At 48.5% G+C, this 25076-nt stretch overlaps 1 protein-coding gene across 1 annotated transcript; it reads right to left on the reverse strand.

The window, feature by feature from the left end:
- Window positions 1-20420: 20420 nt before the first annotated feature.
- Window positions 20421-23655, reverse strand: LOC123157178 (protein BTR1). Its single transcript, XM_044575431.1, has 8 exons — window positions 23551-23655; window positions 23033-23283; window positions 22825-22910; window positions 22453-22625; window positions 22080-22165; window positions 21208-21342; window positions 20976-21034; window positions 20421-20845 (listed from the first exon to the last, which is right to left on the reverse strand). The coding sequence occupies exons 1-8, from the start codon at window positions 23603-23605 to the stop codon at window positions 20713-20715; spliced, it is 978 nt and encodes a 325-aa protein (XP_044431366.1). The 5' UTR covers window positions 23606-23655; the 3' UTR covers window positions 20421-20712.
- Between the last annotated feature and the right edge of the window lie 1421 nt (window positions 23656-25076).

Genomic DNA, 25076 nt, shown 5'->3' on the forward strand with positions numbered 1-25076 from the left:
ACAAAACAAAAATAATAAAGCAGAGCAGAGAGCAGAGGGGCTCACTTCCACGTGGCGCCCATGTGACCACCTGCCAGCCCAGGCCCACCCTCTTCTCTTCTTTTTTTTTTTTTTTTTGCGGAGCTCTTCTCTTCTTTCTTCACGTGTGGATGTCCCTATACACCTCTTCACATTTCTTTCACACGCTTACCAAGAGCATCTACAGCCACGGACATCAAATCCGGTCCCTCAAATGCGTCCGCAGGCGTTGACCGGTTACACTTATGCTCTGTGACATGCATCCGATTACCTCATGTTTCACCCCATATATCTAGACAAAACTCACTCGTGCCGAACGAACGAGAGGGAAGGATTGGACGGGCAGGGTTTGGTGCCGGCGGTCAGCTTAAGTAGCCGGGCTACGTCACTATGCGGCATCATCGGTCCGGTCCGACGGAGGAGGAGAGCAACTTCAGACCATCGGGTACGTGCCCCAGTTGTTTCAGACCATCGGCCAGGGCGTTTGAGGGGTGTCTAAGGCGCCTGGTTATAGCTAGATGCTACCTCTAACCATATATTTCCTGCTCCAGTATTCATACATGCGCTGGACACCTACTAATCATACAACTCCCCAACTGATACAAGTACTAGAAAAGTAGTACTAATTGTATAGCTGGTAGCCACCTTTTGCATTTGCATTTGCATGCATGCATGCAACCTTACCCACGGTCGAGTAGAATAGAATATATTCCCTCTGTCTCTTCCTACGTACGTAGGACTAGTTGTATAACAGATCAGATCAGGGAAGAAAAAGGCTCAAGGAAGCTTACTTTGGACGACCGATCGATGCCACTGCGTACCTATTATGACCTCAACTGCGGGTAAAATATCTTATTAGGGCAGCAGTTTGAGAAAAATAGCTAGCATGTCCCATATGTCATCCACTAAAGAGAGAAAAAAACACCTAGTCGCTTTACCCGGCTATCGCAGCTGCTATCCTCCACCCAAAATCCCCTTCCCCTACCCATGTGTGTGATCTTGTTTAAATGTGTTGACCTTTGTTTTGTGAATCCATGATTTTGTCTCTCATTTTGTTGATCTTATTAGTAGGGGTTCCAGAAGCACCTTGAAAACAAAAATCTGTCCTCTTTTTGTCTTGTAATGGAAAAAAGAAGAAAAAATGGATGTGAATGTTGCTCTAAAAAATTCAATTACAAGCTAATCATCTCTGAATGTAATAGGGCATTGTTTAGTGCCATCTAATTCATGCTTAATTATTTCTATCCATTTCTGAAAATTAATATCATTGTTTTTATTCAATCGTAAAATAAATTATGATATATATATGTGCTGAAAAAGTATACATGCTGAAATATTGTGTTTATGCGGAAATGTTGAAAAATACACGGTGAAGTGTGAATTGAGTAAGATGATTGAGATGGATATTGCTACCAGAGGTATTACCTGAACCTTGCCGAGTACGGGTATGAGAATAGCTTGAAACCCAACGTGCGGGTACATGTATAAGTTTGAGCGAAAAATATTGAGACATTATAGGTTTACGCAAAAAAATATTGAGACGGTACGGGTTTGGGCGACCATTACTCACACCCGAACCCGGCGAGTGCCATGTATCTCCCCTTTCCTTTGATCTGATGCAACTACTCGGATACAACACATGCACTACTTTGCTTTTAGTTTCTTTCTTTACTTTACCCGCTGGGTGGCATGCCATGCCAACCAACTTTGTAACAGGAAAAGAAAAACAATCAATCATTCATACTGCATATTGGGAGTGTACACACACATAGATGTAATCTGACCTTTTTGGCTTTTGTGAACCCTTTTCTTCTTAGTTATCAACAAGATTTAGGTAACATATAGATGGATCGATGGATAGCGGTCTATCTTTTTCAGGCGCTTGGCCGAAAGATGCATCATTCAAGGATACAACTGAGTGTCTACTGCAACAAGTTTTGTCCGGCTCCGGCGAGGGAGGGCCGATGATAGTGGCGCACCGGACCGGTCGCCACCTATATGTGGTACGTAAGTAGGAAATTCACATGTAGAGCTAGAATAGAATATATTCGCTGCCTACCTTCGTTGCTGCAATCTGTAACAGCACAAAGACACAAAGAACCTTTGCTTTGATCAACCCACTCTATATAGCTAGGTAAGGTATATTTCCCCTGCCTTTTCCATGCAACTACACCCCACCATACACCTGCACTACTTTACTTTGCTTTGTTTATATGACTACTGGTTGCCAACTACCTGAACATAACTAATCAACTAACCACTCACTTTTCTTTTCACAAAAAAACTAACTACTCAATTTTAATTGCCTCACGAGTAAACAAAACTAAACCAATCACCATGCGCACGTGCATGAATAATGGTACATATACAATCTGACTTTCTTTCATTTCATAGAAAATCTTATCAACAAGCTACATAGTCCGGTAGCGGTATATCTTTTGCATGCAGGCGATCGAGCTAATAAAGCAAAGCTAGAACAATTTGCTAGCACTAAGAGTACCCTTCACAGCATATGATGATATGAACATATGGCTGTCATCTGTGACAAGACAATTCGCTCCCTCGAACAAATTCTTTTTTGTTTGTCTACCTACTTTGTTTATTAATTTATCAAAGCAGCAACTGCTTGATCGATCCATCTGAACATGACAAAAACAAAACAAAAATAATAAAGCAGAGAAGTGGTGCCATGTGACCACCAGGTACTAGCTAGGAGCAATATATACGTATCCAAGTGAGTGATGAGTTCGTAGCTCCAACATACACCAACAATACATGTTTCCTGCTGCAATTGATCTTCTCCCACCGACGAATGTATGTACATGCGTCCAGACCTAGTACATACATACACAACTCAATCAACTGAGATACAAGTACAAAAGTAACTGACTTGTACTAGTAACTGGGCTCCCTTTGAACCCACGATCGACCCGACCTGAGTAGAACATATTCCATGTGCATTTCTGTCTGTTCCTAGTTGTTGTATAACAGATCAGGGAAAAGAAAAGGATCAATGAAGCTTTGGACGACCGATCGGCCTGATACAACCCACTACGACGCAACACCCATGCACTACTTTACTTTACTTCCTTTTTTTTCCTTTGAGAATTTTGTTTACTTTACTTTACCGGCTGGGTGCCATCTGCCAACCAACTTTGCAACATGAAAATTAGAAAACCAATCAATCATTCATACTGCATATTGGGAGTGTACACATTTATATATAATCTGACTTGCATGACTTTTGTGAGCCCTTTTCTTCTTATGAACAAGATTTGTGCAACGTATGGATGGATGGATAGTGGTCTATCCTTTTCAGGCGCTCGGCAGAAAGATGCATCTTGCATGGGCGGATCCATACATGTACAGACGACCGCTAGCTAAGCTTAATCCCCAATTGCCAAAAGGAAAAGAGAAGAAGAAGAAGAAAGGCTAAAGCTAAAATGCATGCTGCGCTAGCTAAAGTACCTAGTGCCTAACTCTCTTTCCCTATCTCATGGTAACACCACCTTTCACAAGAGGAAGACATGGACACTTGCAGCTTGCAACCAGGGGAGGGCGGCCTAGGTTGTCCTCGACGCACCCTGGTCGGTTGTTTGACATAGGTCGACAGAGACCTCGTGCATCGGCCACGGTGAGGGCTCTTGGTTGCTCCTCCGTGTTGAAGTCAGAGTCGCTTTGCTCGAGACAAGTGATGACATTGACAGTTGCTCTTGAGAGAGTCAGTGTCGGTGCTATGTTTTGTGGGCGTGTTGTACCAATTTTCGTTCGGTTTTCCACCAATAAATCATGCAATTATCTCCTTAACTACTATTATTAATAGATAATAGATTGAGGTTCCAATTTCAAATCGGAAGCCTCTACGAGGTACGTACAAGTACAGCGCTAGCTTGAGCATCAAAGGTGACGTACACGCATGCACGAGCACGATCGATTGATTTCCTGTAGTACGTATCTAGCAAATTCACATGTAGTAGTAGAATATATTCCCTCCACTGCTCCAGCCTCTAGGTCTAGGTAAAAGAAAGAAAGAAACAAGGAACCTTCGCTTTCATCAACCCACATAGTGTGGTACTATCTTTTGCATGCAGGCGGTCGAGCTAATAAATATAAAGCTAACCAGAAGGAATACTAGCATACGTGCACATATACAATGAAAATAAAATAAATCAACCACCAATCACCGCGTACGTGCATAATCATTGCGCATATACTATTTGACTTTCTTTCTTTTAAAAAATGAACAAAAATCTTATCGACAAAGCTAGATACTACTATATAGATGATAGATAGTGCGATGTGTATAGTGATATAAGCATATATACCTTTGCTTGGAGGCGGTGGAGCTAATAAAGCTAACCAGAAGAATACTAGCGCTAACTATATAGCTAACCAAAGTATAGATACTCTATGTCGATCGTATGATGACACGGATCCTTCGTCTTTCTTCTTACTTTCCAGATCGTCTAGCTAACGTCCTCATTAGATAGGTATATTTCTCCGCGATCGCTTTCTTGCCTTTTGAGTTGCATGTAACTGCGACTTAACAGTGCGCTTTATATACTTTAATGCCAGCTAGCATATAAATAGCCCATCAATCTTTTGACCATGCACAATACATACATTTTCTTCTTCGAAAAGGAGGTTGAGACCCCTGACGTCCCTATAGAAAAGGTACACGCAGCCATTTTTGTTAAATTATACAACAAAGTCCGACAAAAAGAGTACATCGATTAACCCGAAGCCACCTTCCATTGACAGCTGTCCCTACCCTACAAGCTTAATGGTGGGGGTGGTCATGATCTGGGCCATGTGTGGATGTGCCCTACAAGCATGTAAATTATGCACAATGCATACGTGTTGTATGACCTGCCTTTTATTTTGTTATCAACAAGATTGATTGACATTTCAGTCCAAAACATAAAAAAGAAAAGATGGATTGACACTTGATGGTGTATCTTTTCAGGCGCGCTAAAGGTAGCTAAGGGCATCTCCAAGGTGATCCACATTACGCCCCTATTTGTCCGGACTGAATTTGTCATCAAGCTGGTTCCCCATTTCGGTTCGGATAGTCTAAAATCCCCTACTTTACTTTCTTTTTTCCTTTGGGAATTTATTTTACTTTACCAGGTGTCGTGCCATGCCAACGAACTTTGCAACCAGAAAAAAATCAATCTAATAATTCATACCGCATATATAATCTGACTTGCATGACCTTTGTGAATCCTTTTCTTCTCATCAACAAGATTTAGGTAACATACATTATACATGTTGGGACCGATAGTGGTCTATCTTTTTTTCTTTTCAGGCGCTGAGCCGAAAGATGCATCATGCATGGACGGATTCATACAAGTAGGCACGCACGCACGCACGCTTAATCCCTAAGTGCAAACACGAAAGGAAAATAAGAAGAAAGCCTAAATCTAAAGTGCATGCTGCACTAGCTAAAGTACCAGGTAGTAGCTACTCCCTCCGTTTTAAAATAGATGACTCAATTTTATATTAACTTTAGTACAAAGTTAGTACAAAGTTGAGTCATATATTTTGAAACGGAGGGAGTATATGTCCTATCTCTCTTTCGATCGATAGTTCAAATTTCTTTCCTTTCCTAGATACTACTACCTAACTCACATATCACATATATCTACATATGCACGCCTCTTGGTTGTTACCCTATACTCTCCTTCCGTATCAAAATATAAGACACATTTTTTGACAATGTCATAGTGTTTAAAAACGTCTTATATTTTGACACAGAGGGAGTACTTATTATCATTTAGGTCTTAACATCAAACCTTAATGTCAAAACTACAACACCTTTGGAGAGAAGGACTTGGACACTTATAGCTCGCGCGCAGTCTCGTGCGTCGACCACGGTGAGGGCTCTCTTGGTTGGTTGTTCTCGGTTCTCGGAGTCACCTTCTCACCTGTCCTAAGGGCATCTCCAGCCGTTGGCCCCCCAGGGGGCGTCTAAAAGCGCCGCCTGGGGGGTGAGCCGGCGCAAAAAATGGCCCTGGGGCGAATCGGTCCCCAGCCGTCGGCCCCCAGGGCCGCCCCCATGCGCGTATTAAAAAAAAAAGGGCCGTTTGGTGAAGTTATGATAAAAAGTAGTTAAATTTCGGCTAAACATGGCAAATTTCGGCGAAATTCGCGCATTTTCATTACATTAACCTAATCTAAAAAAGAAAGGGGCTGAAGTCGTCGCCACCATCGTCGTCGTCGGCCTTCTCCTCCTTGACGCGGGCGCCCCTGCTGGACCCGGCGTTGCCATGGCGGACTGGCGGCGGCGCGTCGTCGTCGTCGTTGTCGCTGTCGCATAGGACGACGACCCCGTCTTCATCGCGGCCGTGTCGGCGCTCCTCGAAGCGGCGCAGGGCGGCGCGCTGGCGCTCCTTCACCTTCTCCCGGCGCGCCTTCTCCATCGCAATGGAGTCCTGGCGCGCCCATTCTAGGGCCGCGTCGTCGTCGTCGAACTCCGCCTTCACCGGCGCCAGCCCCGGCTCCGTCTTTGGCTTGACGAAGCGCGGAGGAGCCGACGAGGAGGAGGCGTGCCGGCCGCCCTCGTTGATGACAATGCCGGCGCTGCGAGTGCGCCGACCGAGCGGCGACTCCGCCGCGGGCTCGGCCTTGACGCCGAGCAGGGCCGGAGTGCCGGAGGAGTGCGATGAGGATCGGGAGGAGGAAGAGGAGGAGGAGGACCCGAACCTCCTTGGCGCCCATGGCCCGACGTGTCGGTGCTGCGCCGGGGGGTACGCCAACGGCGGGTCGTTGCCGCCCTCGAGGTACGTGAGCACGCCCTCGAGTGTGCGACCGGGGACGCCCCATCAGAGGTGGCGCCCCTCGCTGTTCTGCCGGCCGCCGACCACCGGCGCGCCGTTGGTGGACGCCAATCGCTGCTGCTGGCGGCGCTCGAAATACGCCGCCCAGGCCGCGTGGTTGTCGGCGGCATACTGGGGGAGGGAGAGTTGGGCGTCGGTGAGGGACGCGCGCACGATCTCGACCTCCTCGGCGAAGTACTTCGGCTTCGCCACGGCGTCGGGCAACGGGGGAATGGGCACTCCCCCGGCGCTGAGTCTCCACCCCGTTGGCCCGGCGCGCATGTCCGACGGCGCCGAGATGTTCGCCTGAAACAGGAGCCAGGACTCCTGTTCGCGGAGCGAACGGCGGCCGAAGCCGTTGGCCGCCGCCTCGTCTCCGGGGAAGCGTTCTGCCATGGCGACGGCGGGGCTGGGCGGGCTCGGGAGAGGTAGAGGGAGGGGCTGGGCGGCGGCGCTCGGGAGAGGCAGGGAGAGGGAGGGGCTGGACGCGGCGAGGGGCGGGACTGGTGTGGGCACAGGCGAGTGGAGGCCGCCGGCTTTTATAGCCGGGACGCGCCCGTGTGTACGCGTGCGAGGGAGGGGAGGCGTCGGCGCGCCGTCCCGTGAACCGCCGCCCGTGAGGAATCAATGGCAAGGCTGCCGCCGGTCAGCCTTGCCATTGATTCCCCGCGGGAACCGAGGCCGTTGGGGGAAGACGAGGCGCCGAGTCGCTGACGCGGCTGGCCCGCGTCTTTTTCGCGCCAAAACAGCTCGCCCCGGCGCCCCCGGGCGCCCCCCAGCGCGTCGGGTTCAGGTTGGGTCCGCCGGCGCTGTTTTCGGCCCAAGCCGGCAAAAATCGGGCTTCTGAGGGCGCGACTGGGCCGTTTTTATCGCCTGGGGAGGCCTTCCTGGGGCGCGGCTGGAGATGCCCTAAGGGCTCCAAATTCAAATCGTAAGTAGGACTATGTACGTACAAGTACAACACTAGCTTGAGTATCAAAAGTCACATACACACATGCACGAGCACGAGCACGATCGATTGCCACACACTCTACTTGATTTGATGTAGTACCGTACGTAGCTAGCAAATTCACGTGTAGAATATATATATTCCCTACCTCTGCAGTCTGTAACGGAAAGAAAGTAGCTATAGCAAAATGTAGGTTTATTTCTCCTCCCTTTTGCATGCAACTACACCCCACCATACACCTACACTTGTTTACTTTTACTTTACTTTATATTGGTTGCCAACTACAAGCACACAACTTATATTAACCGATCGATATTTGTATTGCCTCGCAAGAAACAAAGCTAACCAATCACCATGCATGCATGCGTACGTACGTGCATAATAACGGTACATATATAATCTGAGACTCACTTTCTTTTACTAGGAAAAGCTGATCAAAAAGGTAGATAGTCCGATAGTGGTATATCTTTTGCACGCAGGTGATCGGAGCTAATAAAGCTAGCCAAAAGAATACTTGTACTAACTAATTAACCAAAGTATATATATACCATATGTCGTGCCATATGATGGGTGCTAGCAACCCAGTTAAGCTACACAAAAGCTATATGTAAGTTGCCTAGATTTGCAATTTTTGAGTAGGTCAATTTTGTGGAAGGAACAACAGTTAAAGGAGGAAAAATGTTGGAGGAAGTAGAAAGAAGGACGGCCGTTAGATCTTAATCTAATGATCGACAAAATCAACTTATCCAAAATAAATTTTCAGGCGGATCACGTATAACCTGAGTCACATTATTGTTAATTTGTTTGGTTTGGGCCACCTAACAAGCTAGCCAGAACTGAGAGTCTGAGAGAGTGAGCACTCGCTTAATTGTAGTCGTCTGGCTTTAACCTCGTCGATCTTGGTGGTGATTGGGGAGCTTGCAAGGTTCTGTCCCCAGTCCCCATCGGGTTTCCATGGGCGACAAATTGAATCTTTGTGCTTCTAGTCAGCGATTCAATGAGGTTTGGTCCTCTACAGATCGTTGCAGTTGCAGGTAAATTAGTGGTCGAAATTTGTTGATGACGCCCATAGTAAGAACGAGCTATGGTGGAGTGATCTCGACGAGTTCAGCTGTGGTTTTGGGTTTTTGCCTAGAATATCCCCTTAATTTGTTTACGGTTCTTTCTATATCTGCTGGTTCAGTTACCGCATCATCAGATTTTATCCAGTATCGTCTTGATCAAACATATCTACTGTACTACAATGCACAAACATACATTTGCTACATATATAAAGTAATTCTTTCACGCATTGATTCCAAACAATATTTTTTGTTGTTGCAAATCAACTAAAGTTTCAGCCCCACCCGACCGGACGGCTCCGGTCACCGTTACTTAGGGGGTGTTTGGTTCAGAAGTCCTAAGACTTTTTCTAGTCCTAGGGACTAATCAAAAAAGACTCTCCGGTAAAGTCTTTTTCTAGTCCTTGTAGAAAAAGTCCCTCCCGTTTGGTTTCTAGGGACTTTTTAGGGACTTTTTCTAGTCTCTGGGACTAAAAACACCCCCTTAGTACTCCATCGGTTCACAAATATATGTCACACTTGGCGTTCACAGTCCCCAATGCACAATTTAACTATTTTTTTAACATATAAGATGCCTCCGCCTATGTCTTCTAGGCATAGCCGGTCCCAAGCCCGGGTAAAGGAGGAGGGTTGTGATAGGCTTGGCGAGCCAACGTAAAAACTAGCCAGTCCCATAGGTATGAAACCCATTTGAGCGAGAATAGTACTAGGATGGGTGACCTCCTAGGAAGTCCTCGTGAAAGGATTTCATATCTAAGGGTTGTGATAGGCTTGGCGAGCCAACGTAAAAACTAGCCAGTCTTTTGGGTATGAAACCCATTTGGGCGAGAGTAGTACTAGGATGGGTGACCTCCTGGGAAGTCCTCGTGAAAGGGTTTCATATCTAGCCTACCCCAACTTGTTTGGGATAAAAGGTTTCGTAAGTAAGTACAAGTACGATACAAGAATAATTTTAAAGACAAGTAGAACAATATCATTCTGACATTTCATCACCCAAAAAAAAACTTTTACATCCTGAATCCATATATTCATAAATAGTAGTGATCAAAGTTCTAAAACATTGGCTGCATGTAAACCTATGTGCCTTATATTATGAAACAGAGGGAGGCAGAAGTACGTAGCTAGCAAAATCACATGTAGAATATATTCCTACCATTGCTCCGAAATCTGTAAGCAACAGAGAAAAAAGAAAGAAAGAAAGAAAGACAGAACCTTCGCTTTGATCAACATATATATCTCTCCTTTTGCATGCAACTGCACCCCACCATACGCGACACTACTTTTACTTTACTTTATACTGGTTTCCAACTAGGAGCACATAACTAATCAACCAATCAATATCTTAATCGCCCCGCAATGTAAAAAACCAAATCAATCACCAATCACCGTGTACGTGCATAATAATTGTATATATACAACTTGACTCTCTTTCTTTTTAAAAATGAACAAAAATCCTATAAACAAAGCTAGATACTACTGTATGTAGATAGTGTGATGTGTACAGTAGTACTCCCTCCGTCCAAAATAAGTGACTCAAGGGAGTATATCTTTTGCTTGGAGGCGGTGGAGCTAATAAAGCTAACCAGAAGAATACTAGAGCTAACTATATATAGCTAACCAAAGCATAGATACTATATGTCGATCGTATGATGACACGGACCCTTCGTCTTTCTTCTTCTTTCCAGATCGACTAGCTAACGGCCTCGACCGCTTTATTGCCTTTTGAGTTGCATGCCAGCTAGCATATAGGCGAAGTATCCTGTGAAAATGGGCAACCAGTGAAAATCTGAAAATTACATCATGGGCCATCAGATTGAGAAGAAATGACACTGATTGGAGGTGGGATTGTAACCATGCATCCACTTAAACCCATATTAGCATATAACCCCCTACTTTTACCCACCATCATTAGGTCCTTCAACCACGATCACGATCTTCTTGCCGTGGTGGAGATTTTCCCTACAGCCAGCGGCCACGAAGCACCCTACGCCGGCCCTAAACCCTCTCCCTACACCGGCCATGAAGCACCCTCCGCCGGCCCTAAACCCTCTAGCTTCACCGGCTGCATCATTGCCTCTCGTAACCTTCTCCGACGAGTCATCGTTCTTTTTGGTCAAAATGCGACCAAATTTATTCTTTCCGGGCATGTCAGTGCCAAAGGGGACACAATGTTGTTCCAGGATGGAGTCCTGTCGTGGTAGAGGTTTGGCCGGAACAAGTTGTATTGTCCCTGGTGCCCGCAAGATTTGTTCTGCTCAAGAGCAGTTTGGACCCAATTGCTTTTTTCTTTTTCTCAGACGGGTCCCTCTTTGGAATTTTTAGTAACATGTGCGTAGGTTTTTCTTAGGGTCTCTTTTGTAAGATGTATTGCCACACCGCTTTTATTTAATACAGTTTTTAGTTTATTTTCTAATTTCCCACTCTTGTTCAGGAAAAAAAATGCTTGCATCTCATATTCTCATATGTTTTTAGTTAATTCAAAAATCCTACTGGAACCCAGAAAATTGTGGGGAGATAAGATTGTAGTATCAAACACCTTTGCTTTGTTGACAAGATCCCAAGGCAATGTTAACAAACAAATTGGCGAAACAGCATTGACCAGCAGATGAGCAGAAGCTAGCCATCCCATCAATCCATTTGTACCTGACTAATCCATTGAACTAGCTAGCGATTGATTTCATTTGATTTGATTTGATTAATCACCACTCTCTCTACCAGAGAGAGACGCAAAACACTAATGCTTCGATACCTTCCTTCCTATGCAGTGTTTGAGCTATGGCTGACTACCCTACTCTGTCCGATCTACCCTACTCTTTTCTTCCCTAACTACACTACTTTACTGATATTTGTACTAAAGTTGAGACATTTATTTACTTACTATTTACATATGAAAGAAGTATTACGTACGTACACACCTGTTGTATACCATGGTGGATGATATATAAGATTTGAGTGCTTTCCTAGAAAAAATGTAGACTATTACAGTTCACAATGTTTGAACATATGAAAAATCAGTCGTATAGTTATTTCGAAAGAAAAAGTCGTATATGAACTTATTTTAGACAAAATGCCTTCTGCGTTAAATGGAACGAGGTTAGTTTTTTTAGGGGTGGTGGACCAGGTTAGGCGTCGGGTGAGTTAGGGCAACGAGACCGGCGAGAGTGCAGAGCAGTCGCGAGGGGAATCGGGGACGGGAGGCTATCCCGTACTCTCTTATGGGCTATGGTACATATTCTAGGGCGTGGCCCACCTTGACCACCCTATAGACACACCACCATCCGTAAGTATCTGACACACACAAAAAAGAAAATCAATAAGTTTTTTTTAGAAGAGAAAATCCATAAGTAGCCAGCCCAGCAGTGCCAATGAGTAGTAATAAATCGAAAGTGCCCCGGCCCTGGGTGCGACATTTTCTATTTGGCGCTTCAGGCGCCTGTTATAGGTCATTTTACAAACGGGCACACACCCTCCTACGATTGGGCTGACCCTTTTTTTCTTCTGATTTTCTAAATCGCAAAAAACTATTAGTGACTCCTGGTTCAAAGCATCCCATAATAACCACCTAGCCACCCTCTTGATGTGCTTAATTAGCTCTTTTTCGTTCTTTCCTAGTTTTTCTTTGCTTTTTTTATTTTTTTCTTATTCTTTATTTCACGTTTTTTGAACTGTCTATTTGAATTTTTTTATTCTTTTACCAAATTTCATGGACTTTTTCAATTTAACATTATTTTTTGAAATTCATGATTTTTTTTCAAAATCAATGAACATTTTCTCAAATTCATGACTTTTGTAAAACTGTTGAGCTTTCTTGGAAATCAATGATTTTTATTTCAAAATTGATGAACTTCTATCAAAATCAATGAAATTTTCTGAAATTCGTGATTTTTTTCAAATAGTGATTTTTTTTTCAAATCCTTGAATTTATTTCCCAAAATCCATGAATTTTTAAAATTTGTGAACTTTTGTTTCAAAATCAATGAACTTTTTTTTCAAATTTGATGAACTTGTTAACTTCTATAAAGTTGTTTCAAATTTGTGAACTTTTTTTCAAAATCCATGACCAGTTTTTAATTCATGTTTTTTTATATTTTGCAAAAAATGGATTTTTTTTAGAAGTCAACGGGTGACTGGTCAATAGTTGATCGGTTAACTGCGACCAGTCAGCGGCCAACGCAGTGACCAATCAACAACGAATTAGCGAAGGAAGTAGCCAACATGTGGAGCAAGCGAACACGCGTGTTGGGCCGGCCCAAGTGTGTGTGTGGCTGCGTGAGCGCCACTTCTGCGAACGGGCGCCTGAAGCGTCGTATAGGAGCTCCCGAGTGCGAGTGGCGAGTGCTAGCGAGGATTAATTTGTTCACTGGCGCGGGTGCGAGTCGGATGGTGAACCGATTTTGATTTGATATTGCCATCTCTTTCTCTCCAAAATACACGGGTGAACATGGTTTCACGCACACCCATGTGAATAGTAAATTTGAAAACAATACTAAAAAAACTGAAATTTTGGAATATCAATCGTGGTCGACCATTCTACTCAGTATGAAATTTCGTGAAGGAATGACATCGGGGTATTCTGTAGTGAAGAAAATATAATCCGATTTTACTATTCCTTCAACTAGTGTTTTCAAATATAGCACATATTTTGTCTTTTTTGCCCAGAATGGCATGGGTGTCATTTCTTTATGGAACTTCATACTCTAGTAGAATGGTCGGCTAGGTATACTACAAAAAAAAGGTATACTACAAAAAAGATTCAGTTTTTTAAAAAAAATATTATTATTCGAATTTACTATTCATAACAGGTACATGTGGATGTATGATTGCATTATGCATGTTAAGAATTGATGATATGGCAGTACTGCTGAGGTGAATAGTCGGAACTCAGGCGCGCAGGGATCTGCTCGACGATCTCGGCACGGCGGATGTTGTCGGGGTGGTGTGTGCACGCGGCCAGCTTGAACGTCACAAGATTGGCCCTGGAGCGCGTCCTGGGGTGAAGGCGCTCTATCCAGCAGCTTGTGCCCAGGACGTGCTCGGCGGTGGACAGGTGCCAGGCCTGCGCCGGAACGCCGCGGAGCTCTAGCTCGACGCAGTACTCAAAGTCGCTAGAGCCGACGTGGGCCCTCCATCAGGATCCTCAGTTACCCCATTGCCATTGCTGTGGCCCGCATCGAGCCAGCCAGCGCTCCAGTTCTCCGCGGCCACCATGGCACAGGACAAGGTGGGGATGGTGCGCACGACGGCACCAACCCCATCCGCGCACCAGGACCCGGCCAAGGTAGAGCGCGCCGCCGGGGCCGCAAGCGCCGGCGTACGGACGCTCCGCCTCTTGGCCGCGCTGATGGCATGGCGATGGACGACGCGCTATGGAGGGCACAAAACCGGCCCGGACGTGTGGACGGACTTGCCGTGTCGCGTGCTTGGCCTGCTCCCGCCGGCGAGGGCGCGCCACCGTCCATACCGAGCCAGGATCTTTGCATGGCATCGTGGCCTGGTCAGCAGGGGACCCACCCGCCTCGTCGACGTGCCAGAAAAGGAAGAGGCAGAGGATCACAAAGGGGTGCTTTGCAGGCGGGCCCTGTGGATAAGACTGTCGGGGACGCAGTTGTCCCCGCGACCACGATGACCGCGCCAGTTGGTAGCGCTACTTTGGCTGCTGCGGCCCCGATGGTGGGCGTAGTGGCGGGCCAGGCCCCAGCTGGCGATCTCCCGTTGGCTGCGATCTCACCAGAACCAGCGCGGGATTCGAACCTGTCTGGGAATGGCGCGCCCGAGGACGATCGCGTGGGGGCCACGACTGGCTCGCCCGATCCTATGCATTGTCGGGATCTGGACACCGTCAGCGAGGTTCCTGATACGCCGCCAGCGCCTTGGGGCCATTCTGCGGCTCGGTCGGGCCAAAGCAACAACCCCCCCCCCCCACGCTAGCGACTGGGAAGATGGGCCCTGGTGATGGTGACTGCCTGCCCACCGGACCCCACGCGGAGGCCAGCGCTCTGTCCCCGACAGACTCGCAACCACCCAATCCAGCGCCCCGACGCCTGAGTTACGGCTGGAGCCCCAAGCCCAGCCCGCCACGCAGGAGGCCGTCGTGGGCCGCGTTGCCCCCATGCTGACAGGAGCCCAACATGGCTCCCCAGCCCAGCCCACCATGCAGGAGGCCACCGTGGGCCGCGTTGCCCCCATGATGACGGGAGCCCAACATGGCTCCCCACGTTCGACACCGGGGAGGTTCGCGCCACCGCCAATCACGCTGCGCCAATCTCGCGCACGCCCCTGCACGCCGAAGAATTGGACTGTGGGCGAATTCCTCGCAGCCGCAACGAAGCACATTACCACGGCTCTGCCAACCCCAGGGAAGAAACTGCACCGCCCGCTGAACTTCACGCCCAGACGTGGCCGATCGACCACCATCACCATCTCGTCGGCTGCGCCACCCACTGCCGAGCGCCGCGCACAAGTTCAGATCCTCCGCAGGCTCGGGATTGTCGGGACCAACCAGAGGATCACCGCTGACAAGATGAAGGCGTACAACGACATGTTTGCGGCGCCCATCCCACTCTCGGTGCTCACGGTCATCGCTGCCCTAGTAGACCGAGAGCTACCCGCGGACTTCTCAACAGCGGCTGCTGCGATGGCCACCGCTCGGATGGCCGGCTCGCCATAGGGCTATCGCGATGTCCGCCCCCGTCGATCATGTGTACCCATGGATCACGACATCAAGATAGCTATATGGAATGTGCGCGGCCTTAACGCACGTGCCCGGCGCTATGCTGTTAGATCGCTGCTCAACACAACCAGAGCCTCTATTGTATGCCTACAAGAAACTAAAATGGCCTTGATGTGCTCGTCCGCTGTCCTCGATGCCCTCGGTTCGGAGTTTAATGATAACACGTACCTTCCGGCGAACGGCACGAGGGGAGGCATCCTGCTCGCGTGGAAGAGCAGGGTCGTGTCGAGCACTGACCCCCTGTTCACCACAAACACCATCACGGCGAGAGTGGCCACGGCCAGTGGCACGCCTTGGTGGATGTCTGTCGTTTACGGCCCCCAAGAGGACGCGGAAAAGATCGCCTTCCTGCAGGAGATACGCGATATACGCGCGGACTGCCCTGGGCCATGGATGCTTTGCGGTGACTTCAACTTGATCCTACGTGATGAAGACAAGAATAACGGCAACCTGAATCGCCGCATGATGGGAAGATTCCGCCGCCTCGTCAACGACCTCGCGCTCAAGGAGGTATACCTCAATGGAAGAAGATTCACATGGTCCAACGAGCAAACTCCGCCCACCCTGGTGCACCTGGACCGTGTGTTTTGCACCACCGACTGGGAGGACGCGCATGGTGACTGCCACTTGAGATGCCTCGCCTCCGTCGTGTCCGACCATTGCCCGCTCCTCCTTGACTATGCACCCACGCATGTAGCGCATTGGAGGTTCCACTTCGAGGATTTCTGGCTGCGGCTTGACGGATTCCACGACACGCTTGCCGTGGCTTGGGGATCGGTGCACGACCCGGACCCTTTCCAGCGTCTCATGCTGCGCCTTCAGACCACGGCACGCGCACTGACGAGTTGGAGCGCCAAGTCCAAGGGTTGCATGCGTGACAAGATGGCCATCTCTCGCGAGCTCATATCGCGTTTTGACAAAGCCCAGGAAGATCGCACGCTATCTCCCCCGGAAGATTGGCTGAGAAAACAGCTCAAGATCTCATACTTGGGGCTGGCTTCTCTCGAGCGCACAATCGCGAGGCAACGGGCGCGGATCACCACGCTCAAGGACGGTGACGCTAACACAGCCTTCTTCCACCGGCAATGCTCATTCCGCCGACAGAAGAATCACATATTCGGCCTTGTGGTCGATGGGCAAGTGATCACTAATCAGGAGGGAATGGCCCAAGCGGCGTTCACATACTTCGACGAGCTCCTTGGCTCCTCCGCCGCCCGCAACCACACGCTGGATCTATCGCAAATCATCGAGCCTCACGACCTGACTGACCTCGAGGTGCCATTCAGCCCGGAGGAGATTTGGGACGCCGTCAAGCGCCTCCCGGCTCGCAAAGCGCCGGGGCCGGACGGATTCACCGCGGAATTCTTGAGGGCCCGCTGGAGCATCATCAAGCAAGACTTCTTCGACGTATTCCAGCAGCTATTTGAGCTGCGCGGTCGTGGATTCAGCAAGCTCAACCAGGCCCTCTTGACATTACTCCCAAAGCGAGCAGACGCGTGCCAACTACGCGACTACAGGCCAATATGCCTCATTCACCTTGTGGCGAAGATCTTCGCGAAGGTGCTATCGCTCCGCCTAGCGCCCAGATTGGGAGACATGGTCAGCCGCAACCAGAGCGCTTTCATTCCGGGACGGAGTCTACATGACAACTTTGTCCTCGTCAAGCAATCGATGAAGCTGCTGCACCAACTTGGGGCTCCGAGAGTGATGCTCAAGCTAGACCTAACGCGTGCCTTCGACTCCCTATCATGGCCCTTCCTCTTTGAGGCTCTTGGCTAGTACGGTTTCGGACCTCGCTTCAGGGAGTGGCTAGCGATCTTGCTATCATCTTCGAGCACTCGGATCATGATCAATGGTGAGCCGGGACCGCCAGTTTGGCATCGCTGCGGGCTGCGCCAGGGAGACCCCGTATCTCCGCAGCTCTTTGTCCTCGCCGTGGACATCCTTGGGCGCCTAATCAGCACGAGGCCAGCATATTGCAGCGGCTGCACCCCCGACGAGACATTCCGGCCATATCCCTATACGCCAACGACGTGATGCTATTCTTCCACGCCACGCAAGGTGACGTGGAGGCCGTTCGCGTGATCTTGGCCATATTCAGCGAAGCTAGCGGCCTCCGAGTGAACTATGCCAAAAGTTCCACCACCACCTTCAATGGTGACCCCGAGGCGGATGCAACAATTGATCAGGTGGGATGCACGAAAGCGGAGCTACCCATTACTTATCTTGGCATCCCTCTCACGCTACGCCGTCCCTCAGCTGCCCAACTACAACCACTCGTCGACTCGGTGGCTGCTCGGCTCCCCACATGGAAAGCATGGCTCATGAACAAAACCGGGCGGCTGGCTCTGGTCAAATCGGTGCTCGCCGCGATCCCGATACATCAACTGCTCGCGTTCACGCCGCCCAAGAAGACATTGAGACAGCTCGAAAAGATCCAGCACGGCTTCTTGTGGGCTGGGCGCGCTGCTGCTAATGGCGGACACTGCCACGTCAATTGGCGACGTGTGTGCCGCCCGCTCGAGTATGGCGGACTCGGGGTCTAGGATCTGGAGCATGCTGGCCTAGCGCTGCGCCTGCGCTGGATGTGGCTCTCCCACACGGACGACGACCGCGCATGGCGAGGCCTCGACCTCTAGTTTTCTCGCCAGGAGTGTGCGTTGTTCTTCGCCTTGACGATCATGGAGCTCGGCGATGGAAAGACGGCGCTGTTATGGGATGACCGATGGCTAAACGGTCAGTCCGTGCGTGAACTCGCACCGGCACTCTACCAATGCATTCCCAAACGGCGACGCAAGTCAAGAACGGTGGCCGCCGGCCTAGCGGGCAACGTCTGGGCCCGTGACATTCAAGGAGTGATAGGGATTCATGAGATTGGCCAATATCTCAGACTTTGGCAGGCAGTGCAGCACATCAGCCTATCAAACCGGCCTGACCACATGCTCTGGAGATGGACGGCTAGTGGCACCTATACGGCACGGTCATGCTACGCTGCAACCTTCCAGGGATCCATGAAATGCCCCTCCTGGAAGCTTACCTGGAAGAGCTGGGCACCGCGCCGTGTCCATTTCTTTCACTGGTTGGCTAGCCAGGATCGGTGTTGGACGGCGGATCGACTCGCCCGTCGCGGCCTATAGCACCATCCACGATGCCTCCTTTGTGATCAGGCCCCAGAGTCGATGTGGCACCTGCTCCTGGAATGCCCGTTTACGCGGCAGGTGTGGCACGACGTGCTAGCTTGGGCGAGGATACCTTCTCAACCGCCAAGCAACGAGCCCACCCTCACGGACTGGTGGCAACGAACGAAAGGGCAGACCCCACACGCGCTACGGAAAGGCCTGCAATCCATCACCATGCTCGTCCCTTGGATGATTTGGAAACAACGCAACGAGTGCGTCTTCGAGAACGCGTGCCCCTCGGTCACCGCACTCGTAGATAGGATTAAGGCCGAAGCCAAATGTTGGGCACAAGCTGGCGCTTTGGGTCTCAGGGTAGTCCTCCCTACTAACTGGGATGTCCACTGATAGGTTGCCAATCCATGTAACCACCACCTCCTAGGAGGTTTGTATCTTCTCATCTTTTCAATGAAATGAAACGCAAAGAGTCTCGAAGAAAAAAATAGTTTGCATGTCAAGAGATATAAGATAGTGAAGATAAACTATTTATAGACTGTATATTTGAGTTTTCTTTATTTGATTATTATCTCATGGCTCCACCGATCGAGCTTGCAATACATGATCCAGTTAGAAACACTCAGGTCCCTCCATCAAATCTCCACAATAACTCGAGGCAGCTGCTTGTCCACTGGGCCAGTGAGGCACCTCAGCTTTTGAGTTCTTTCTTGTGAGTGAAGAATGGCCTCTAGTTCTGCCACTGCTTTTCTTGTCACACTTTCTATATTCATGGTGCTGTCAACATCTTTTGTTCATCTGCTTTACCAACACTTTCAATTCTACTAGTGATTGAAAGGAAGTTGTGCGCACCTCACCTTCATCTCGACTCGAAATTATAAAAGACATTCTCGCGTCCATCTCAAAAAGAAAAAAGAAAAAGCCATCATTTATTGTTGTGGACGTGGGTATCCTCCCTCCTTCTCATGCAAAAAAAAAAAAATCCTATCAACATCAACAGCCAGGGTAAAGTATTGTTCTGATGCAAATTAAAGTATGCTTACGTTCCCAGGTATTTATTCGCCCACCACAACTCGCCATACATACCATCGTCAAATTGATGAAGATGTCACCTCCGTCGCAAGAAGCCTGAACATCAATAAACATCCATCGGATCCATTTCTCCAAAGCAATAACAAACCTCCTCCTCTTCTCCAATCACTGGCTCTTTTGATCCATCTTCAATCGACGTCGTCTTAAACATTCAGCCGGATAGATAGCTATCAAGGTGAGTCGGACATGGGTACTTGGCTGGACGTCCAGCAAAGCTCAAACTGCCGGTTCATTCCCGAGGCCCCGGCCATCACCCTCGAGGGAGGGGAGGGGAGGGGAGGGGATCCTAGATCAATTTGAAGACTTGTGTTACTAATTAATCACAGCATGACCTCTTAACTTGTTTTTGTTTGCATTCTTTTCTTTAATTTGCCTAGCTAGGTAGCTAGGTTTTTTTTTTTGAGAGAAAGCTAGGTAGCTAGGTTGATGCATGATTACATCAATTAATTGCTCTTAAAAAGCAAAATGCCCCTTAATGAAGAGGACTTTGAAGCATAGGGTTTATTCATCGATTCATTCATGAAAACCAAAGATGAATGAATTTCAATTCTTCATTCGTCAGTCACCGGAGACGTAATTAACATGATTGTACTATGAAAACCATAGAGATGAGATGAGATGAAATCGCGCAAAACTCTCTTCCAAAAAAGTTGGCAAATTCTTTTTTTTTTCATCACACCAACCAAAATAAATTCTCATGCACGCACACGCATCAGTTGAGCACTAGTGCAACAAATTGTTTCAGTTCAAAAATCCTCTCATCTTGGGTTTCATCAAACCCCTCCCAAAAGGTAATTTTTGCTGCTAGTTAACTACTCCAGCAACCCACCAAAAAACACTTGCAACATCTCCTTCCTGCTCTTCTACTACTACCATTACCATGCTCTGCTCTGCTGCATTGCTCCTGCTGAGGCTACTCCACAAAAGTCCTCCTCCCCTCGCCACCCTGCTTCCGCCTGTGGCGATCCATGGCGTACGAGATGTGCTCCGCGATCATCGCCTCCACGGCATCCACCGCCTCCCGCGTCCCTTTGATCACCACCTCCCTGCATGCCCCCCCCCCCCCCCCCCCCCACACACACGTTGCAAGTCAGATTACATACACAGACAGGCAACAGGCGCAGCTAGCACTGACCGAAACCTGCTGTATGTTGTTCATACTTCATACCCACCCACCTTTCTCTCATCCCAGGTAAGAGCTTCCCCTTGAACACCGTGATCCACACGCCCGTAGCCTGCGTTCCAAACCATCACCGACAGACACACAGTTATTAGGCGAAACACTAGTCTGCAGTCAGTCAATCAGTACTCAGTACCCAATGGAATGGAATGGATCATCATGTACTAGGGGAGAAGCGTTTCGATGATGTGGGCAGGGCAGTATATATCATCATATAATGCATCATACCTGCTCGATCTCCTTGATGACCCTCCCACCACGGCCAACGACGGCGCCCACGTACTCATTCGCGACAGCGATGGTCAGAGTCCCTTCTACGTGTCTGCCGTCGTCGATGTCAGGTGACCCCACGGGCGTGTCAGGCTGGAGAAATCCAAGGAGAAGAAGATGGTTCGCTTGGTTAACTGGGTTTGCGTCCAGTATACATATACATATATGAGAAAAATGTGGCAAGGTCCCTGATGATGATGATGATGATGATGATGATGATATATAAAGCAAAAAGGGACAAGGGGCTAAACTGGGTGCAGGCACACGATTTGCATAAAATTAACAGGTTGGTTGGAGTCAAGCCGACGGTTTCATTTCAGCTTATTCAATACTCCCCCGTAAAGAAATATAAGAGCGTTTAGAGATCACTACTCTCGCTCGTATATTTCTTTCCAGAGGGAGTAGATTACTAACTGGCAATATTTCATATTTCTTCCAGTCTACGCAAATATAACAGCCACCACATGTTTTACATTTTCTGACTGATGAAGCATCAAATACACTAGAGACAGTAGCAGGGGTGATGGACCTACTATATTTTACAACACTATAATAATTTTCTGCCTGGAAAGGTTGTCTATTTAACATTGATTACTTTCTCACAGAAAATTAAGACAACACTAGTACAGAATAAGAGCAACAATAGAGAACCCATTTCTTTTCTTGTCTTGTACTCTCCTAAACCCCCGTCTCTTTCTATTTATGTTGTATTAAATCACTTGTTGACACGACATGTACCAAGAAGCTTCATTTAAACGGCGGACCAAGTATGCATGAAGATAAAGCAGTCCAGATTAAGGGGTGATGGAATCACAGCATGTATTTCTTACCCTGCTGTGGTATCTTTGGACATACTCGTCTTGCCCATCGCCATCACGCTCAACGCTTGAAACATGATAACGTGGAAAACCAACTCCTGAGAGTTTCAGAAATGGGATTAGCCAATTTAGTCACTGCAAAGGCAATGCGGTATGAACTACTAGTAGCCAGCAAACTGAAGTGTAATAGTAATCGATCATATCAATACGAAAGCATAGCAGAAACGATTAGGACCCCCGATCAGGTTCAACCTTACTGCAAGCCAAGCCGTTGACAGATAGTCCAGTAAACCAAAAATGCCTCAAGGCAGAGAGAACAGATGGCAACGAATTGAGTAGCAGGCAGCAACGGAACGGATAAAAGAAGAGAAATGAAAGTTGATACTTTGGTAGGAGGACAAGTAGTGGACATCGTCAAGCAGCTCGGACAGTATGAGGAATATGGCCTGCAGCTGATCTTCCAAGTGCCCAGTGATGTTAACCAGTCTGTCATTGAAACCGTAGCAGACTCGGTGGTGCGAGACCGTGATCCCAGCATTTGATGCTTCAGCTAACGACCTAGTATAGATGATGAACAAAACAAACACATATCGTCATCAAACTTGGAACATCTTTCTGAAAAGTAGTAGAAACAAAAAAACAAGAGGAAACATGAAGAAGAGATATCATCAAGTGTAGAACTGAAGCTGGAATGCACAGCAGCACTGTTGGAGCATTGCATTTCAGCAAAGCCAACAGGGAGAAAAACAGAGCATACTTGATGAGGGTGCCTCCTTTGCCGATGAGCGCGCCGCAGCAGGCGTAGGGCACCACCAGCACCACCGTGTTGTCGGCATGCTCGCCCTGCAACCACAACCACAGCCACAGCCACAGCAGAGGATTGGAGTCTCTGAATCAAACCAATCTGAAGAAATGTTGAGCCTTTTGTTTAGATACAGAGGGGCCTAGCCTGAAGATTTGGGTACCTGGTAGCGGGGGATCTTGTGGAGTAGGAGGTCGGCGGCGTCCATGACGGCGCGGAAGGGGCCGGAGAGGAAGACGACGCGGCGGTCGGTGCCTGCCAGGAGCTGGTCCCTGGCGGAGAGCGTGATGCGGGCGCCGGAGCCGGCCTCCTTCTCCATGGCGGCGATGGAGGAACCGGCGCTGCCGATGATGCGGCCGGCGTCGGCGTCGCGGACGAGGATCCTCGCGTGCGTCCGCCTCTCCCACATCGGGTCTGCGGCCCCATCACCATGGATTGGAGATTAATTGGATTTGAAGTAAAGCCCTCGCAAAACCCTCGTCGGAGCGAAGCAGAGCAGAGGGTGGGGAATGCGAGACCAGCGGCGGCTCCTCTCGTCGGTGGTAGGAGAGGAGAGGAGGGCATCGTCGGAGCGGGAGGGGGGGCGTCCAGGCTCGGCTCGGCTCGCCGGCCTTGGTAGCGGTCGGAGAAGAAAGGGGGGAAAGGCACCTGATGGGAGGGAGGAGGAGGAGGGGGAGGTACCTTGGTAGCGGTCGTCGTCAGTGGCGGCGGAGGGCGGCGGCGGGGAGGAGCACATGGCGACGGCGAGGGTGCGTGCGGACGGACGGACGGAATGGAATGTGGCGGGGGGGGGGGGGGGGGGGGGGGGGGGGCGAAGGGAAAGGTAGCTTTTTTTTTCCCTCCAAACCAGACCAAAACCACATCAGACCGGCCAGCAGAGGAGCGGGGCCCGTAGGTCAGCGGCACATCAACCAGCGGTCCAAGATGAGATAAACCAAACCAAAACTAAAACCAAAACCAATGTAACGCTTCGACTCAACGAAGAAACTACTCCCTTCTTTCCGATTTACTCGTCGTGGTTTTAGTTCAATTTGAACTATTGAACTAAAATCACGACGAGTAAATCGAAATGGAGGGAGTAGTTGACAATCAGATTGAGACGAAACGCACCACGACTAGTCGTTAGACTCATAATCATTATTTACGAGTCTTGCCTTTTTGGAGCAATTTTTCTGTCTGGAGTATTACTGCACTATATAAACTTCATGCTATGGAAATCCCACCTCTTTGTTTCATCGAAACTTAGTGACTCTTGCCTCTCTTTTGCCTCCAAACCAAACCAAAACCAGATCAAACCGGCAGAGGAGCGGGGCCCGCAGGTCAGCGGCACATCAACCAGCGGTCCAAGATGAGATAAACAAAACCAAAACCAAAACCAATGTGACGCTTCGACTCAACGAAAAAACTATTCCCTCCATTCTCATTTACTCGTCGTGGTTTTAGTTCAATTTGAACTGTTGAACTAAAACCACGATGAGTAAATCGAAACCGAGGGAGTAGTTGACAATCAGATTGAGATGAAACGCACCACAACTAGTTGTTAGACTCATAATCATTATTTATGAGTCTTGCCTTTTTGGAGCAATTTCAATGTCTGGAGTTTTACTGCACTATATAAACTTCATGCGATGGAAATCACACCATTTTGTTTCATTGAAATTAAGTGACTCTTGCCTCTCTTTTGCCTCCAAACCAAACCAAAACCAGATCAGACCGGACAGCAGAGGAGCGGGGCCCACAGGTCAGCAGCACATCAACCAGCGGTCCAAGATGAGATAAACGAAACCAAAACCAAAACCTATGTGACGCTTCGACTCAACGAAGAAACTACTCCCTCCATTCCGATTTATCCGTCGTGGTTTTAGTTCAATAAAATTTGAACTATTGAACTAAAACCACGTTGAGTAAATCGAAACGGAGGGAGTAGTTGACAATCAGATTGAGACGAAACGCACCACGACTAGTCGTTAGACTCATAATCATTGTTTGTGAGTCTTGCCTTTTTGGAGCAATTTTTGTGTCTGGAGTTTTACTGCACTATATAAACTTCATGCTATGGAAATCCAACCTCTTTGTTTCATCGAAACTAAGTGACTCTTGCCTCTCTTTTCCCTGCAAACCAGACCAAAACCACATCAGACCGGCTAGCAGAGGAGCGGGGCACCCAGGTCAGCGGCACATCAACCAGTGGTCCAAGATGAGATAAA

The sequence above is a fragment of the Triticum aestivum genome, chromosome 7B, assembly GCF_018294505.1.
Source record: "Triticum aestivum cultivar Chinese Spring chromosome 7B, IWGSC CS RefSeq v2.1, whole genome shotgun sequence".
NCBI classification, from domain to species: Eukaryota; Viridiplantae; Streptophyta; class Magnoliopsida; order Poales; family Poaceae; genus Triticum; species Triticum aestivum.

Excerpts from the sequence above, each read along its gene's own strand:
- LOC123157178 (XM_044575431.1), bottom strand. The coding sequence starts at position 23,605 with ATGTGCTCCTCCCCGCCGCCGCCCTCCGCCGCCACTGACGACGACCGC. Across the intron at positions 22,911-23,032 it reads ACAAGATCCCCCGCTACCAG|GGCGAGCATGCCGACAACAC; the intron begins GTACCCAAATCT and ends TTGTGGTTGCAG. Across the intron at positions 21,035-21,207 it reads TCATCAAGGAGATCGAGCAG|GCTACGGGCGTGTGGATCAC; the intron begins GTATGATGCATT and ends TTTGGAACGCAG.